General features: G+C 37.9%; 1 protein-coding gene across 2 annotated transcripts in view; it reads left to right on the top strand.

The window, feature by feature from the left end:
• The window catches only part of JAKMIP2 (janus kinase and microtubule interacting protein 2), an 83,668-nt gene that overhangs the window by 21,299 nt on the left and 43,556 nt on the right, over positions 1–18,813 (top strand). For both annotated transcript variants that reach the window (XM_072400932.1, XM_072400933.1), the window contains exons 2-4: positions 14,530–14,579; positions 15,456–15,697; positions 17,178–17,675. In XM_072400932.1, coding sequence (XP_072257033.1) covers positions 15,569–15,697; positions 17,178–17,675 — 627 coding nt within the window. In that variant the 5' untranslated portion in view covers positions 14,530–14,579; positions 15,456–15,568. The remainder of the gene's footprint in view (positions 1–14,529; positions 14,580–15,455; positions 15,698–17,177; positions 17,676–18,813) is intronic.

Below are 18,813 nucleotides of genomic sequence, written 5' to 3'. Positions count from 1 at the left end.
CGGCACCCGACGCTGGAGAGGGAGATCGACGCTGGAGGACGACGCTGGAACACGGACACGACGCTGGATGAGCACAGCGGGACCAGGTAAGTGGGGAGTGAGAAAAGTACGGGGTTATCGATAATTGCAACTTTTTTTAATACGAAAAAGTACGGGCCTAACGGTTGGGAGGTTAAGTAAAGCTTTGAAAAAAACAAGTGCAATTTGTTTTGCACTTGATGCAATATTTTTCATTTGTATATTTACAAAAAATGTTGTTACTTAAATGTACATGAACCATATGTATTAACAAAATGCAATACTGGCCTTTACAATAATTTTTTTAATTTTATTTTTGATTATCACTGACATTTGTTCTGTAAATATTCATATTGTTTTCAGCATATGACAATGTTCTTCTAAACGTTCAATTTACCCCTGAGGAAACCCATACCGGGCGAAACACGTTGGGTATTACAGTCACACGTATGCGCTCTACTTTACAACATCCTCATGTTTATATGTGCATTGATGGGACTTTGCTATTGGTTTATTTACTAGCCTAAAATATAAAAAAATAGATGAGATATCTAATGTCAGCCCCTTGGTCATCTGGTGAGATCTGTACTATGTTGGATGCATATTGTATTATGAGACTATATCACTAATACAATACTATTGTTATTATTGCCAAAAAACCCTCTGGTTGCCTAACCTTCTTTACTTGATGGTGTTGGGGTGGCAATAGCCAATACAGATTATTACACTGCATCACAAAAAAATAAATATTGTCTGCTACTTGGTCTAATCCATGTGTCCTATACTAAATGAAGTGCGCTGAATCCAAATCTGAATCCGATTCTGCCTAGGACGTCAGGATCTTAAGTTAATTAGTGTATAGACACGATTAGCTACATTCTTTTGTTCTACAGTTACTATGTATTCTCTATACATAACTAACTTTTGCCTCATAGTTCCATGACATTATGACAGTCCTTGTTCAACACACATGTACACTTCAGAAGTGTTTCAGGCACTTTCTTTTGCATTTTTGGCTCTCCGCTGTCTCCCGCTGCAGAAACCAGCAGTAGTCGCCCATCATGTTGGGGTTGCACCGGCCTTGATATCTTGTTTCCATAACAGAAATGTCCTGGTGGAACCTCTCCCCTTGTTCATCACTCACACCACCCATCACCCATGTAAGAAATGAATTTTAAAGTTACATTCGGCAGCCAAGTTGATGGTATGCTGTTAGCATGTTGTTCACGAGTTCAGCATGGTTTTTAGCTCGCTGGTTGCCCAGAAAGTTTTGTGCAACTATCATAAATGAATCCCAAGCAGCAAGTTCAAGTGAGTTAAGTTTGTTTCTGAATGTGGCATCACGCATCAAATTGTGGGTTTGGGGACCAACAAAAATGCCTGCTTTCAGTTTAGCATCTGTTATAACTTTTCCAAACTTGTCCTTTAGACACTGAAAACCCATACCAATATGATTCATAGCAATGACAAAGTAATTTATGCTTTACGTTGTACTGGCCAACAGTATGTTCAGGACTAGATGGCCATTCTTTCACCTTGTAAAGGTTGCTGTCATCAGGACTGTTTCACAGGCACAGAAAGCACATATATTTTGTATATCCCAATTGCAGGCCAAGAAGGAGTGCCACCACCTTCAGGTCACCACAAACACTCCATTTGTGTTCTGAATAGTTAATCAATTTCAAAATGACCTCCATGGATTCTTATGTCTCTTTCATTCCCACGGCATGTGCAAGAGGAACAGAGGGTTTTTCGTTACTTTTATGCAGCAATACAGCTTTCAAACTTGATTTGCTGGAGTCAATGAACAATCTCCACTGCTCTGGTATGTATTCGCAACCTAACTCCATCATCAGACCACTCACGTCAGTACAGAAGCAAATGTCATTTTCCAGCTTGTAATAAACTGCAATCTTTGTGTGACGATCACTAAACTGTAAAGTTGTTATTCCTTTTTGTAGCACATTCCAGATACTAATCTGGAGGCTAACGGTTCAGCCTTCTCTTTTGACAAAGACAGGTCCCTTACTAGACCATCTAAATTTGATTGGCTTATAAAATGTGGCTTACCCTCTTCAAATTGGGATTCATAAAATTCTTTAACATCAACATAATCAACAGGATAGACGATTTTTGACTTATACAGCAATTTTACTCATACCGAAGTAGCACTCCGAGTAATGGTCTTTTGGCTTACGCCAAACCATAGGTACAGCAAAAGGCATTTTATTCCTTTTCCCATTCAACCATTGTGTTAGGCCAATGTAACACACCTGACAGCAGATATGAGGTGCCCAGCTTTTATCCTAATCTCCAATTTCACATCCAAAGTAATACTTGTAAGCAAATCTCACTCTATTGGTTAGGTTCTTGTGTTGATCACACGGGATATATTTGCCACAAATGTAGAAAAAATTGTCCATTTTATTAACACAGCTGCGCCTACTCATCTTTAGCTCAAAACAGACTCAATATGGCTTAGCTGTACTATCCAATAAGATGGTTTCGTACTAGAGACAAGCCCTTGGTCCATCTTGCCTTACATACCTATTTCTGACGTCAGCTCACTGACTTGCCCAGACATTCCCAGCCGCTGTTGGAACATGCATGCCACCAGGGGGCGTGATTCTGTGGAAGCGGCAGCAGGCATAGTGGTAGCTGCAACTGTTATAATGTTCCCATGTAAAAATACATTACCCAATTACTGACCATTTGAACAGCTATAGCACACCTATAACTTAAAATCTGTACATGAAAGGCAAATTCTGAGTTCAGATTTAGAATTAGCACACTCAGTATCATGTAAATCACATGTGTTATTCCAAGTAGCAAAATCGTTCTTGTGCAGCGTTATCTATCAAACTAAATGTTTCCTTGACCCCACTGCTGGATCATCCAATTTTTTTCTCTTTGAAAAAAAATTATAAAAACGGCTAAAGTGACAGTTGATAAATATGTTCATTGAAAAGTTGTGATAATTATTGTCAAAATAGCATTGATATTGCAATTTAAAATCTGGAATATGTGTCCCTTATACTATTTTCTTTTATTCCTAAATGATTGCCAAACCCAGGGCATATAAAGTGTACGATTCTCCAGAACTTAGAAGTGGTACCATCTACCTACTCACTATGAAACTCTATCTCATTTCTAGTTTAGAGAACAGAGCAGGGAGTGGTGGCTGTGGTCTGTAGTTGTAGCTGAGTGTGGTGGTGCAGGGGTGGTTGATCCTCTAATGTTCAGATGACATTCATTCATCCTTTCTTTATCTGCAGACTCTTAATTAGTGGACTGTATAGTTCAACTTGTAAATGATTTTTATCTACAAAAGCACTTTGTACTATTAATCATTGCAAAAATGTTTATCTGGAACAAAAAGAAAAATAAATAGTAAGAGCACCATATTTCTGCAGTTTCGCAATAATCTGTTTAGTGTAAAAGTGTAAAAAAATATTTATTGTTGTTCTGTTTAATGTTTTGTGTTATATAAGCTGCAGCTCATTTAAGTTCACATACATGGTTTTGTACAGTTTATAGATTGCTAGCTGCCGATGAGCTGCCATCCCACATAAATAGGAGTATCCAGTCTGGCAGGCCAAGTGGTTGTAAGCTGTAACCACTCTCCTTCACAATTTCTTGCCTGCCCTAATACTAGAATCACAGTACTTATTCAAAAAGATGGCTGAAAAAATAAATCCCTTTATTTATAATCTGCTGGTACCCATGATAAAAAAGTCCAAAAGAAAAAACTTCTATGTAAACTACAACAGATTGTACAACCATAAACATTCTTCTATAAGTGAGTGTGTCTTTGAAAGAAAACTAATTCTACTTAAGATGAGTCACAGGTTGACCATTGTCATCCCTGAGCATTTATCATGGAATTCTACTTGGGAATCATATATATTGTGTATATTGTGCTTTATATAGTAAGCAGTTCCACAGCAGTCATAAAACTTACATCACTTATGAATAATCCAACTTTTCCCTTCTGAGTCTGCTGTACTGATCCCTGGTTCTGTATTTGGATTTAGCCTTGTAAATAACAACTCATTTTTTTATTAGTTTGTTTGTTGTCATTTCTCCCCATTTTTGCCCTGAACACCTTTCGTAACCACATCGTTTACTCTTTCCCAGGTGCAACCCACTCTATCCCATCTCCAGTATTAAGCAATACTCTACTTTTTTCTTTATATTCTGCTCTCAACACTACAACACTATGCACACTTTGCTGTACATCCTATACTCTATACTGCTCTTCTCAGTGCTAACATATAATATATGTTGTTTTATTCTGTACCGTGCTATACATAGCATCCTGCACTCATTCATACCAGTATAGTACATTCTCGCCTCTGCTGCACTTGGTACACTGTATTATACCTTGTATACTGTACACCTCTCAACTCTGTGATACATACCACACCCCCTCCGTTTTAGTGTACATTCTCTACTGCACAATATCACACACTGTATGTTGTGTGGTGTATACGCCACACTGTATCATACTGCATGTTTTATGTCACTGCTCCTCTATACACTAAGGTTTTTATAGTTGACAATATTCTACTCTGTTTTTATTATGCATATAATATATTTTACATTTTGTCACTTTGTCTGCTTTGTTAAAGATTTATACGCTACATTGCTCCCTGTTATGCACTGTGCAGTATATCCTCCCATTGTCTACTGAACTTTTCCAACTTGCCAAACACTAGAATATATTCATCATTATGTTACCTTGTTTACAAATCCACGATTTGGTTCATTAGAACAAAACTTAAATTAGTTCAGATCTGTGTTTATAATTACATCATGAAAGTATTACCTTTTAAATACAAACAGCCTCAGTACCTGAATTTGGCCTAGTAACAGCCACTTTCAGTCCCTGTACAGCAGAACTCGAAAGATGGGGAGAGAGGACCAGCACAAGGAGCCAACTAGGTATAATAAAGTACAAGAAGGAAAGAGCAAAGTAACAGAGAGATGAACTAGTCAATGTGCTGTCTCATATTACCGTATTTTTTGCCATATAAGACGCACTTTTTCTTCCCCAAAACTGGGGGTGAAAAGTTAGTGCGTCCTATACGACAAATGTGTTAAAAAAAACACATGAGTGACCAGAAGGGGAATAATCTTTCAGAATCTTTTTTTCTAGATTTTCCTCCTTTAAAATTGGGTGCGTCTTATATTCCGGAGCGTCCTATACGGCGAAAAATACGGTAGTTAAAGCTTAGGTTAAAGTGAAAGTGTAGCAAATATCAAGTCCCCTACTGGACAAGGTTGTGCTGTGTAATCTCTGCTAGATGGACAGATACACAAATCCTTTTGCAGGTAAACATATCTCAAATATTTGATATTTAATGTTTTATAGCTGTTTGTCTGGAGTTCGGTGTGAATCTGTACCCGGATCCAATGTAAAAAATGTAAATATTTCACATAAAAAGAAAAAAAAATCAAGATAACTTAGTTTAAAGCTGTTTGAATGGAAAATTCAAAATTAGCATCACAATGAGAGTTGCCTTGCAGTAATTGCTGAAAGACAAAAATAAAGCAGACAGATGAAAATAACGACTCAGATTAGGAAACTACAGACTTCAAAAAAGGCACCTGTTTTATTTATACGTGAAGAGCATCATTTAGACATTTGTAGAGGTACAGCGCACACAAAGACTGCAGGCTCAAAAATGTGGTGTTATTTAGAGTCAATTAACATATAGCACTTGGGTCAAGTGTTAGATGAGGGGCTCGCTGCAGGATTTTACAGTTCTAATTACAAATACTTTAAATTCTTCTTGTTTCTCTGGTTTGGCTGAAGTATTCTTTTCTTGTTTCAAATGGCTAACATCCAAAAACAGAAGACTGTACTTGCATTTCTATGACCTTTAATCCAAACTGTTGTAACAGAAATTTGTCTAGGATATGATATTTGGCTTTGTATTGATTGTTGGAGCAGGAAACATTCTTTGTTGGGATTAGGATGTGCACACGCCATTATTGAAGAAATCTGTTCTTGTTCAGTAGATCAATAATCAAGGTAGTCATTTCCTTGGCACCTGAGATGATGGCTTTGTTAGATCTGTGCTCGGCTATGATATTTTCCTCATTAAAATTCTACACTGCAGTAGTGCTAAGCTCAAACTGCACAAAAGCAACTGGCAACATGCTGCAGTATAAGCCAAGCTTGCCATCTCTTTCTCACTGCATGTAAACACATACATTCTTCATTACTTGATTGTCTAGTTAGCATAACATTTTTCATTTTCACAAACACCAGACTACCTACCAAACATGGTTCCCCTGGTGTTCAAGTGGAAACTACATTAAATAGGCTGACTTTACATCAATATTTCAGGCACATTTTGATGTGTACTCATACATTTAGTTTTTGCATTGCATTGGAGAGCTGAAGCCAGATGCATGTTGCATAAAAACAAGTGACATTGCTCCGGTGCTTATCGATGCTTCTCTCCCTCCAGCAAGATGCTGGAACAGCTAATTTATTGTAGAAATTTAGGAGGTTCTGGTTTAAGAACCTTTTTGTCCCCCTAAATTGCTATACCTATCTATATCTGGCTGTAAGACCCACAACTTTGTTTACATCCCTCTGATGGACTGGTCTATGGATCGGCTCATATGCATCTACTAGATTCATAGTAGTCTAAGTGGCTTATTGTGCAAGTCCCCTTTGTGTTGTGCTGCCTTCCTTCCATAATGCATCCTTCTGCCATTTCTTTCCCAGTTAAATAATTCACATGCACCTGGCTATCCACGTGATCTAAAATAAAATGTGATGCATTGGACCAGGCCACCTTTTTCCATTGATTTAAAACGCAGTTTTGGCATCATATGCTCATTATAGGTTCTTTCAGCAGTGAACAGGAGTAAACTTGAGCGCTCAGACTGGCCTGCAGCAAGCTGTGATGTGTGTTCTAGCACATTTCTATCATGGCCAACTTTAAGGTTGTAAACAATTTGTGCTAAAGTAGCTCTTCTGTGGATTCCAACCAGACAGACTATACTTTCCCTTCACTCACATCAGTGAGCACTGGGTGGCCTATAAATGGTCATTAGTTAAATGTTTTTTTTTTAGCTCCCATTCACACTTTTCTGTTCTGAGTTGTTTTAATCCACATGCTTGCATTAAGAAAGCCCATTTATCAGCAGAAGAATGGATAAAAAAAACAACAACGCATTACAGCAATGGGACCAACATTGAATTTTAAGGTCTGCCATCTCCCACCCAAACGTCCACATTGCAACTTTAGATAATATAAGCACTTGGGAGGACTAAAAACATACAAAATCAATGAAAACACGGGGAACAATTTTGAACAAATTTTTTGTTGACTTCAATTTTTAAGCTTATTTACACTAAAATAGGTATGCAGATTCTAAAAATGCAGTTAGTTGTCTTCCATCACGTCAGGTTTTTTCTCTACTGCTTAATATAATGCGATGCGGCTATTCATTTGCATGCAAGACCGTGTGGTCAGAGGTTGTGCGCTGCTCTATGTAGTGAATAAGCAAAATGTATTTTTCTACTTACACATGTATTTCCTTTCTTTCAGATCATGTCTGGCTCTGCTGTTTCTCGTCGTAAGTGTCTAAACAACCCTGATTCATTTTGTTATATCTGTGGCATTTTCACCATTCCCATTTAAAGGGTGAACATCAGCACATTTGTAGAGCAAGACTGTTTGGCATATTTCAAAGTTAAACTTGGTGCTCAAGATAATTCTTGGGCCCCTCATAAGGTGTGCAAACAGTGTGTTGAGGGTTTACAGATGTGGACAAAGGGAACACGTGATAAGATGTCATTTGGTATACCTATGGTTTGTCGAGAGCCAGGAGATCATTTCAGTGACTGTTACTTTTGTATAGTGAAAACTTCAGGATATAACAAGAAAAATAAATTTAACATAGAGTATCCTACTCCACCATTGGCTTTACGCCCAGTGCCTCATTCAGATGAAATCCCAGTGCCAGTTTTCGTTACACTACCCTCTCTTGAAGAACATGATTATGGTGATGAACTAGGTGACAACAATGATGAAGAGTTTGAAGTTGAAGAGGACTCTGTTCGTAAGGGATTTGATCGGCATGAGTTGAGTGATTTGGCATGTGATTTGGGACTATCGAAGAAGGCTTCAGAACCCCTAGCATCAAGACTGCGTGAGAAAAACTTACTTGAAGAAGGAACAAAGGTATATTACTTTCAAACCAGAGAAATTGCATTTCTGCAGTACTTTAGAACTGACAGTGGCTTTGTGTATTGCCATAACATACCTGGTTTAATTGAGGAATTGGGAATTCCATTCTTTAACTCAACTGAATGGGGACTATTCATCGATAGCTCAAAGCGGAGCTTAAAGTGTGTCCTCCTTGTGTGTCCTACATGGGCAATATATTTGGGTCAGTCCCAATTGGCCATTCGGATTCTCTGTGAGGAATATGCAGACATAAAGAGAGTCATTGCCCCTGATTCATCAATGAAATCCGCGCTCGCTGGAAGCGCGAACGTACGCGCGGCCATCGATCGCGGATTACCGCGGTCCGGAACGCGAGTATGCGCGTACACTCGCCTCACTACCAGCCGGATTCCAGCCTTCACAATAGGGAGCGCGAATCTGCCAATTAAGGCGATTAGATTTCAGCTGCGCGGTTGCTGAATAGCGCGACCGCGTACGATTCCGGATCGCTAATACGAATGTGCGACCGATAATCCGATTCTGCTTGATGAATCAGGGGCATTGAGTTGTTGCAATATTACCAACACAATTGGGTCATCTGTGTTGACCTTGAAATGGTATGCTTCCTTTTTGGTTAGCAACGCGGATACACCAAGTATCCCTGTTATCTGTGCATGTGGGACAGCAGAGCTTGTGAGAGGCATTGGGTGGAAAGGAATTGGCCTCCAAGATCTGCCCTAAAACCAGATGATCCAAACATTCTATATGAGCCACTTGTTGATAGAAAAAATATTATTTTCCTGCCCTGCACATGAAACTGTGTCTGATGAAGCAGTTCTTTAATTCAAGTACCTCATTTTGGCATTTCCTAGCCTGTCATTTGAAAAAGTAAAGCCCGGTGTGTTTGATGGTCCAGAGATTCGGCAGCTCATCAAAGATGAACATTTCATCAGAACAATGTCAGAAGTCAAAAAGAATGCTTGCTTATCATTCAAAGCCATTGTCAAGGACTTTCTTGGAAACACATGAGCAAATAACTACACAAAGTCCAGAAACTCTTGGAGAGCTACAAAATGCTTGGTTGCAATATGAGCATCAAAGTGCATTTTCTACATAGCCATCTTTCTAGCTTCCCAGGAAACCTTGGTGCAGTCAGTGATGAGCAAGGTGAACGATTCCACCAAGATTTGAAGGTCATGGAAGGACGGTATCAGAGTGGATGGGATGTACATATGATGGCTGACTATCGTTGGAGCATCCGGCGAGATTGTCCTAACATTGAACACTCCAGGAAAAGCTATATGCCTAAATTTTTACCTTAACCACTTACCCAATTATTTTCAAATGTTTTACTGTAAAAAAAGATGTCATAGAGTAACATTAAACTTTTTGTATGAACAAAAGAAATGTAATTAAACAGTAAATTTAAGTTATTATTTCATTATTTTTTCATTGTATGTAAAAATTGTATGTTTTTTGACAAAAATGGAGAGTATCGTAAAAACGAGATGTGATAGCAAAAAACTGGGGTCATTTCTGGATTCACCACCCAAAAATTAGTAAAAAAAACAAGTGAAAGATCTAACTCAACAAAAAATACGTTCCCCAGTGCTATTTAGACAAAAGTCACTTGGAGACCTTGAGGCAAGGGAGAACTATGTTGAACACATTTTTGTAAGCAAAACGCCCATCTTTATTATTTTGTTTGACGATGAAAAAAATCTGTTTTATATTTTCAAGGGTAATTTTGTATAACAGGTGGGCTGAACCATTTGTATATTTTTTGTGTGTCTGTTTTTGGCTGATTCTTTCATTATCCACAGGTCAGACTAATTCAACATTTCATTTCAAAGATAATAGTTACTGGTCCTAAAACACAATTTTATTTCATTTCACCATGTTGTGTTGTAGCAGTAGATAAAAATGCAATATTCTTAATGGTATATAAAGCAAGCTTTTGCACCTGTATCAAACTATTACAGGAAATGTGTGTGGCATATCTAACATTAGAAAGTATTATAGATTCATGTCCTATAAATTGCTGGCTGATCATTGTAAGACAGCTGTGATGAATCCTGCAGCATACCATAGTGCAATGTCAGCATCTTCTCTCAGAACAAAAAACACATGCTTTGATAATGTCTGCTTCAATACCCCCTCCCACTGGCTGCTGTTTCATGGTTGCCAATCCCTTTAGTATTTCATAGATTGCATTCTTCTTAAGGTCATGCTGCATATGTTACATGCTTTATCTTTCTTGTTCTGTTCCTGATTTTTAGTGGTAAAATGTTTAGCTAGTATATTCAGAAAGTCTTCGATTCCAGTATGTGACAAATATCTTGTGTAGACAAGATGATCAAATATACATGTTTATTTCAACATTATTATAACACAAGCTCAACATGTCATTTTCATCAGATATAATTTTATGTGGGCTTTGTAGTATTTTTTGATGCGGATTTCAAATCTGTGTTCAGTTTTTCTCTAGCACGTCTAGTTTTTGTGATGCAGCTAATTATTTATTGTGTGAAATTTGCTATAAATAGCCTTAACATATTACAACATTTAACAACAGTTTTCTTTTTTTAAGGTTAGAGACCACACTAACTGCGATTGATTTAATTTGTCATCGTGCCTAGAAATTGCCTTAATGATCCAGACAGTTTCTGTTACATGTGTGGTTCATTCACGACAAAAGCACAACGTGGCCAAATTAACACAGAACTTAAAAAGATATGCAAATTTGGCTGTCCACTTGGTGACCAGGATAAATCTTGGGCTCGACATGTAATCTGTACTAGTTGTTCAAACGGACTTCATAACTGACTAAATTGGCGTAAGGCAGCAATGCCATTTACAATCCCGATAGTGTGGAGAGAACCGCGAGACCATCCAATCGACTGCTATTTTTGCTGCATCAATTCTCTATAGATTCTCAGGTAAAACTAAGCACAAAATTGTATATCCCAGCCTTGATTCTGCAATTAGGCCTGTTCCCCATAATGCTTAATTGCCAGTTCCGGTACCACCACATGATGGACTTGCTTCTGTAGAAGGTGATGAGTAATGCGCTGGAGTTGCAGCCAGTTACAAACCCGAATCATCTGACCCTGACTACTTGGCCTATGAAGATTCAGAACCAGAGACCTTTACACAGGCAGAGCTGAATGATCTTGTTTGTGATCTAAATTTCTGTAAAGACAAAGCAGAACTTCTTTCTTTCTTCTTTCAAGGCTTTAACAGAAGCACTTGCTTGCAAAGGGGGGCTCACTGTGCTACTGTCATGATATAAATGCACTCTTTAACAGTTTGTCACAAGAGCATGTTCCATCTGAATGGCGTATCGTCATTGATTCCTCTGAAAGAAGCTTGAAAGCAGGCTTACTGCATAATGGTAATTCCAAACCAAGTTTACCGATTGCCCATTCCGTTAACCTAAAGGAGCCCTATGACAACATGAAGTTACTACTTGAAGCAATCCAGTATAAAACACACCAGTGGAACATCTATGGGGATCTAAAGGTCATTGGCTTGCTGATGGGAATGCAAGGAGGATTCACAAAATATTGCTGTTTCCTATGCCTGTGGCACAGCCGATCTACGGGAGACCATTATGTCAAGCATGATTGGCTACCAAGAGATACCTATAAGCCCGGAACAAGCAGTGTCAAGTTTTTGCCTCTGGTTGATCCGCATAAAATATTTCTGCCACCTCTCCATATTAAGTTAGGCTTGATGAAGAACCTTGTAAAGACCATGGGTAAATCAAACTCCAAGGGTTTTCAGTACCTTGTTCAGAAGTTTCCAAACATAAGTAAAATGAAGGAAGGTATATTTACAGGGCCACAGATTAAGTCTGTTTTGCAGGGATGATGTTTTCAAACAATCTCCCTCAGCAGCTGAGCTAGAAGCTTGGGATCCATTCAAGTGGCTATGTGAAAATTTCTTGGGCAACCATAAGTCTCCTGCATACAAGGAAGGAGTTCAGAATCTGCTTGATTTATACCAGAAACTAGGTTGTCGCATGTCTTTAAAAATACATTTCTTGCACTCACATCTAGAATTTTAGTATGGTGAGTGACGAACAAGAACATTTTCACCAGGACATTCAGTTAATGGAGCACCCCTACCAAGGTTTCAGGAATGAAAGTATGATGGCTGACTACTGCTGGATGCTGTACCGCGACAATGCAGACAGAGAGTAGAGAGAAAATCATACTGTAAGCATTTCTGAAGAAACAATGGTACCTGACTAACACTGCTCAGTAGATCTATACCACAGTGTGCCTTATTTTTCTTCACACTGAAAATTTATTAACATTCACTTAAATGTTTTAGTACAAAATACGTGCACGTACAATGTTAACTATAATAGTACTATAAAAGTTTGTGGTTTCTGATGATTATCAAAACTAATTTTTTGTTGACCTGTGTAGTTATTAAATCCCTCATAAGTCTTTAGTAAAAGAGAAAATAATGAAGCTAAGCAGGTATGAGAGAACTCTGATGAAAGCAGCTGTTCAGATTGTTTTAGCACATTGTTTAAAAAAAAGTTGGATGCTTTTCTAGAAGCACAGAATATAACTGGGTATTAAAGGAATAACACCAGAGACTGTTGATCCAGGGAATATCCAATTGCCTTAAGGAACCGGGAAAGATTTTTTTCCCCTATTGAAGTAAATTGAACTATGTTAATAAGAATTTTTTTCTCTCCATCAACTATGCATATATGTTTCTTTCTGGAATATGCAGGTTTCTGTGTTTATTTCCCTAGCGGTTAAACATGAAGCACTGTATCTTTTTCAATCTGACTATGTAACTTTGTTCTGCATACTAATATTCAAATCGCAAAATTAAAATGATTCACCAAAATTGTAACAAATTGTAAAGAAAATTTTGAGTGAAAATTGAATTGTTATTGGTTGCATTTTGATTGGAAAAACCTGATTAGTTGCTATGGACAAGATCATTTTTAAGTTCAAAATTTCTTTACTTTTAGCCTTACTGAATCACTGCTCCAGAACTAGCAAGTATTGCACATGCTGTTCCAGGCTGTTTTCTATCAAAGCAATCAATAATAGCAGCAACAGAACCAGTCCCCACTGAAATACAAAACAATATTTTACATTTATATAAAAAAGCAAGCAGGAACAAGCTCTATTCACTTGCATTCCATGTGTTTCAGTGCTGCATGTAAGTATCCAGTGTTGCTTTTGCTCATAAAATACATTGCCAATACAAAGCCATTTGATTCTGGTGTGATTACCTCACAGGTAGTGCTATTGGTGTATATTTCCCAAAACCTCTGTTTAAGCATACACAGGGCTTCCCTCTGTTTACTGCAGTTGGCTCAACAGGCAGCAGGGTCTAAAGTAGAGATAAGTATGTGCTGCTTGGGGCAGGTAAAATAGTCAGGTATTTTGCTCATTTAGGACATCAAGGGGAGCTTTCTACACAGTTGAAGCTTGGATCTACTTAATACTATGTACACACGTCTAATGATTCTCTAGCCTCAGGGCTAGTATCAGGCGAGAATCTGGCATGTGTATAGCACTTGTTGAAAATCGTTCATGGATCCGTCCGGGCGGATACACAAACAACAAATGATCGTAAAACAATTTAAGGGGAGAGAGCGCAGCAGGTTGCCGCTCCGTCATTCTCCCCTCTCTATAAAGCAGAACGGCGCTGTATGTACAACTCTCGTTCTATCTTTTGTTGTTGGAAAGGATCGTGAAAGCAGGTACTGCTGCAGGCCTACAGTGTTCAATAAGGGATAGAGAAATGAAGGGTGGTTGACAGCTGTAACCACTGGCTCCCTTTCAGCAGATGTCAATTATGACTAGTGGCAAATTCAGCCCTGACTAGTTCTGTAAATTAGGTTTGTGACTCTTGGAGCCAAGTACATATACTAACATAAAGCAGCAGAATAATGAGTGAGTGTACTGGGTTGCATCTTCACAGCTAATAGGGTCAATTCAGAAAGTTAACACATTTTGAATGAGGTGTCAAAAGAGATTTGAAAATCACAGTCACATGGCTAAAGTAAATATCCTTATCCTTGTGTTACAGCCTTATGAATTGAGCCTAATAACTGTTCTTCAGAGAGGATAGTGTTGCTAGGGATGTCTTCTCGGAGCTTAGAAATAGATTCTAATGCAATACAGCGAGGTACATTTAAAAGTTTTCTAGAGTCTGTGGTCAAATCTTGAGCTCATAGTGATTGATTTTGATTATATTCTCTTCAGTGTTTCTTTTATCTGGTAGTTGTTTGGAATGTTGAATGTAATTTCTTACCTTGGTGTATTTTTCCCCTCTACAGATATGGACCGGAGGGTTGAAGACAATGGATGTAGATGGTTGAAGTCACAGGTAAGGCATCATTACCAATTGTTAAATGAATAATCAGTAGTGTTTTATGCAATTAACTATTCATTTTAGCAATTTAACATTTCCTTTCCTTTTTTTGTAATCCAAAGGCATTAAACAGTGTACGGATACTTATATTGGCAGTGGTGTGTGTATATGTCTGTAGGCATCAATCAAAAGTGACTAACACCAGTACCACTAACCAGTTAGGAATCATTGTTTACCTAAGTATTAATCCAGGCTATGGATGGAAACTGCTACAAGATATTGCTGTTGAAATATGAGTATACTTTAATAGGTGATATAGCATTACCCAGTCTTCAGGATCATTTAGCTCGGCAAACATGTAAAATCTAGACTAGGGACTGGAAAATCTAGACCTAAATGAGCTGCAAGTGCCACATCATTTGACTGTATATTACCAGTAGTGACAAGGGCACTATAAATAAAAAAAATAATGAAAAATCCGGCAGGAAGAATAAGGAGTTAGAAATGGTCTGTGGTAATACCTGATGTGTTATACCTGATGATTGATTGGCTACCTTGGGTGTTCCCTAGTTTTTCAAAACAGTGTAAACAATGTACATGTCTTCTTTTGAACTAATTATTGGTGAATTTTCTTTGTGTTTATTATCATCGTTAAAAGATCGCCCTTTTTTAACACATGACAGCAATAAAAAATTAACCTCAATTGTTCCAGTATGTTACATATATCTGTAGGCACTGTTTGAAAAGATCTAATGATAAAGATGAAAAAGTTCTGATGTTTGCCTGTTCTAAAATGTAAAAAAAATAAGCCATTAAAAGATGTAATCACCATTGATTGTATGCATTGCCTATATCATTTTGTGATGCAGTTGCCTTCTTTTGTTTTTGAAGGGCTTCCACCAGAGCAGAACTTTGAACTTTCTGGAATCCTAACCTAAGAGGAGATCCAACACCAAGTAATGATGGCTTTCTATTGAAGTAGTGACGTCAAAGACACAGCAAGAATGGCAAAGAAAGGGCGCAACAAGGGCGAGAAGCCCGAAGTCCTAATACTTGCTCTTCAAGCTGCAAATGAAGATCTCAGGACTAAATTAACAGATATTCAAATTGAGCTACACCAAGAGAAATCCAAGGTATGAAATAACATTCCAGAGATAGAAATAACATATAGGAGATAGATGTACAGTCAAATATTCTGATATGGTCCTCTGGATTCCAACAGCTGCCTGACACTTGATACTGGTCTAAAAGTCATACTAATAAATATATATTCTGCTAGGACCACACCAGGAGGGAAGGACAGAAACGTTTAAGTTTATTTTCTAATACATAATAGTCCATGATATTGGCCTGAAATATGCTCTTTCTTACCTGTTTAAATAATTTATGAATACATATTATATATGCATTACATATATAAGAAAGAAATGTTTACATGTTTACAGAGTGGGCAGTATATAGGGCTGTTCCCTATATTATTGAGACAATCAAATTTCTACTTGTTTAGGCTGACAATGTTGTAGCTAATTCCTATTTTTTATAAACAATTGGCATTGCCTGCACCAATAATAATTTTATGCTAACTTGGCTTGTTTTTTTTTTTTTTTTTTTTTTTTTGTAATTGATACAAAACTGTGCTTGTAAAAGATCAGCATAAGCCATTAAGTGCTGGAAGATTTCTCTAATTGTATTATTATGTATCTGGTTCTAGGTTGGTAAAGCTTTAATAATGAATTACAAAGACCAAAGAAGGGTAGTAATCTATTTAAATAGTAATGATTGGTTAATACAGATTTAGGCTGATTACTGGTTGGATAAGAGATTATTGTGGTTTGTTATTTACTGTACATCAGTCATGCCCCCTAATTCTCGGCCGTCGATAATGAATGGGAGTGCAAAGCCTCCCAGGATACCTACCTCAGGCATCCCAGGAGGCTCTTGGACGCTCCTTCTGCGCATGCCAGAGCATCTCGGCCATGCGCAGAGGAAGCCTTTTTTGGTCAAATAGAAAAATTTGCTGATCTCACGCATCCGCAGTTCTACATCACCCGATCTCACGCCTAGGTAGGATGAAAAACCCAGAATAGAAGACAAAGATGGCCGCGCCCGGAGGGCTGGCTCTGGGACGGATGCCGAGACGACGCGGGACCCGATGCCGGACACCCCTGGAGGGATTGAAGGTAAGTGTGTTTTTGTTTTTCTTTGTGTTTTGAGTATAGTTCCTCTTTAAAGTGGGAGAATTATGTAGGCTTCCATTGTTGAACCTTCATTTTGCAAAAATGTGGTTTTCATACTGATGCTTTCTAAATCTGTGACCTGAAGCAAATACTCCCAAACAGCCACACAACAAGCATTTTCCATAGAAGACCAGCAATGGCAGCCCATGTACTTTACTCATGACAGGTAAACTTTAAGACATATAGATAAAGGTCAATTTAAAAAAAATACCACAATAAAAGATTAAGACACATTAAATAAAATGTATTTGAAGGCTCTTTTCTGAGACCTTGTTCTCTGCTATACCAAATTTTGATTTTATTTTGTTTCTTCAGTGTCCCTACTGTAATTTTTTCTAACTTTTAAACAATGTTGTCCTTTATCAATGTTATTCAGGTGTCTAGGCTTGAAAGAGAAAAAAATCAAGAGAGTAAACGGATAAAGGAGCAGGAACAACACAAACACACAGCAACTGTTTCTGAATTGAAAGCCAAGCTTCATGAGGAAAAGATGAAAGAGCTACAGGCAGTTCGGGAGAACTTAATAAAACAGCATGAGCAGGAGATGTCTCGAATGGTCAAATTAAAAGAGGCAGAAATCCTGCGACTAAAATCTGCTGTTAATGCTCTCCGTGATGGCAGCAGTGACAAAGTAAGGACAGCTCTGAGCACAGAGGCACGGGAAGAGGCCAGAAAAGTGTTTGACTCTGAGCGCCTCAAGCTCTTACAGGAGATCACAGAGCTGAAATCTGCCAAGAAACAGGTGGATGAGGCTCTCAATAATATAATCCAGGCTGACAAAATCAAGGCTGGGGATTTGAGAAGTGAACATCAGTCCCACCAGGAGGCAATTGCAAAAATTAAATGGGAAAGTGAAAGAGACATCCGTAGATTGGTGAGACTGAGTTTTTCTTACTTCTCTTATATAATTTTTTATGTAAAGTACATTTTTATATTGTATAGACAGCTGATCAGATGGTCCTCCCCCTGAAAATCATTATTTTTATTAAGAGAAGTCTGGTGTGCTTAGTCAGCTCCTTGCTTAATAGATCTTCATGTTTCTTACACTTTCTATCCACCTATTTTGAGTGTTCCAGCCCAGCAATTAATTTTATACTGTTCTCAATAGTATAAAACAAGTTACCAGTCTAGCAGGTATAGTGGGATCTCCCTATAAGGGCCACAGCAGATGTCCAGACTTGACAGAAATCTTATCTAAGATATATAAATATCAGATGGTTTAACTGTTAAACATCTACCAAGGCGGGAAATCGTTCTGGATGAATTGGCCCTTTAAGATATAAATTTATATACTGTATATAAATGTTGCTAGCCCCCCATACAGAATAACATATTCACTTTAAAGTTAATATTAGTTCTCATCAGTATTAATACATTTCTGAATTTCTCTGTCTGCCCATTAGCTTCTGTATACCCATGAGCTTATGAAATCTAAACTGTTACCAGGATATTTCTAGTGTCTCACCAGTTGTTTTAGCTGAAATTTGTTTTCTCAACAATTAACAATTATCACTTAAGGAGTTATTACTGTTGAAAGCCTTCCACATACTGCAATCTGCAATCAGACCTCCAATTTTAAAATCTCCATTCTGTGAGTTAGTAAACCACTTCAGTGTTCTCCCCAGAAATTTTTTTCAGCTGGGTGGTGGGAAGCTGTAGCCGGGTGGTAAAAAAGGGGGTGTGGCAAAACATGGCAAATTTAGTGCTCCCAGTTGTTTATGCCATGGGTATCTTGTAACCTCTTATTGTTTAAGGGTTCTACCTTCTCCCAATTATTTGTTACAACTTTGTAATGCCTGCCCCATTAGTATATCCAATTTTTCTATTCTATGTATTTTGCCACAACTGTCCTATGCCGTGTGTTACCCAACTTACTAGTGTTCTAAGTTTTAAGAGTGTAATCCTTTGTAGTAGTGTAATAGTATAATGAATGTGGTGTAACAAGTTAGGCTGAGCTCATATTAGCAGCAAAAAACATTTAACCCTTCTGACTGACTTCTGGCAACTGCTAG

Source organism: Pyxicephalus adspersus, chromosome 2 (assembly GCF_032062135.1).
Source record: "Pyxicephalus adspersus chromosome 2, UCB_Pads_2.0, whole genome shotgun sequence".
In the NCBI taxonomy this organism is placed as follows: domain Eukaryota; kingdom Metazoa; phylum Chordata; class Amphibia; order Anura; family Pyxicephalidae; genus Pyxicephalus; species Pyxicephalus adspersus.
The sequence above is the reverse complement of the archived record's forward strand: the minus strand, read 5'-3'. Positions and strand labels throughout refer to the sequence as shown.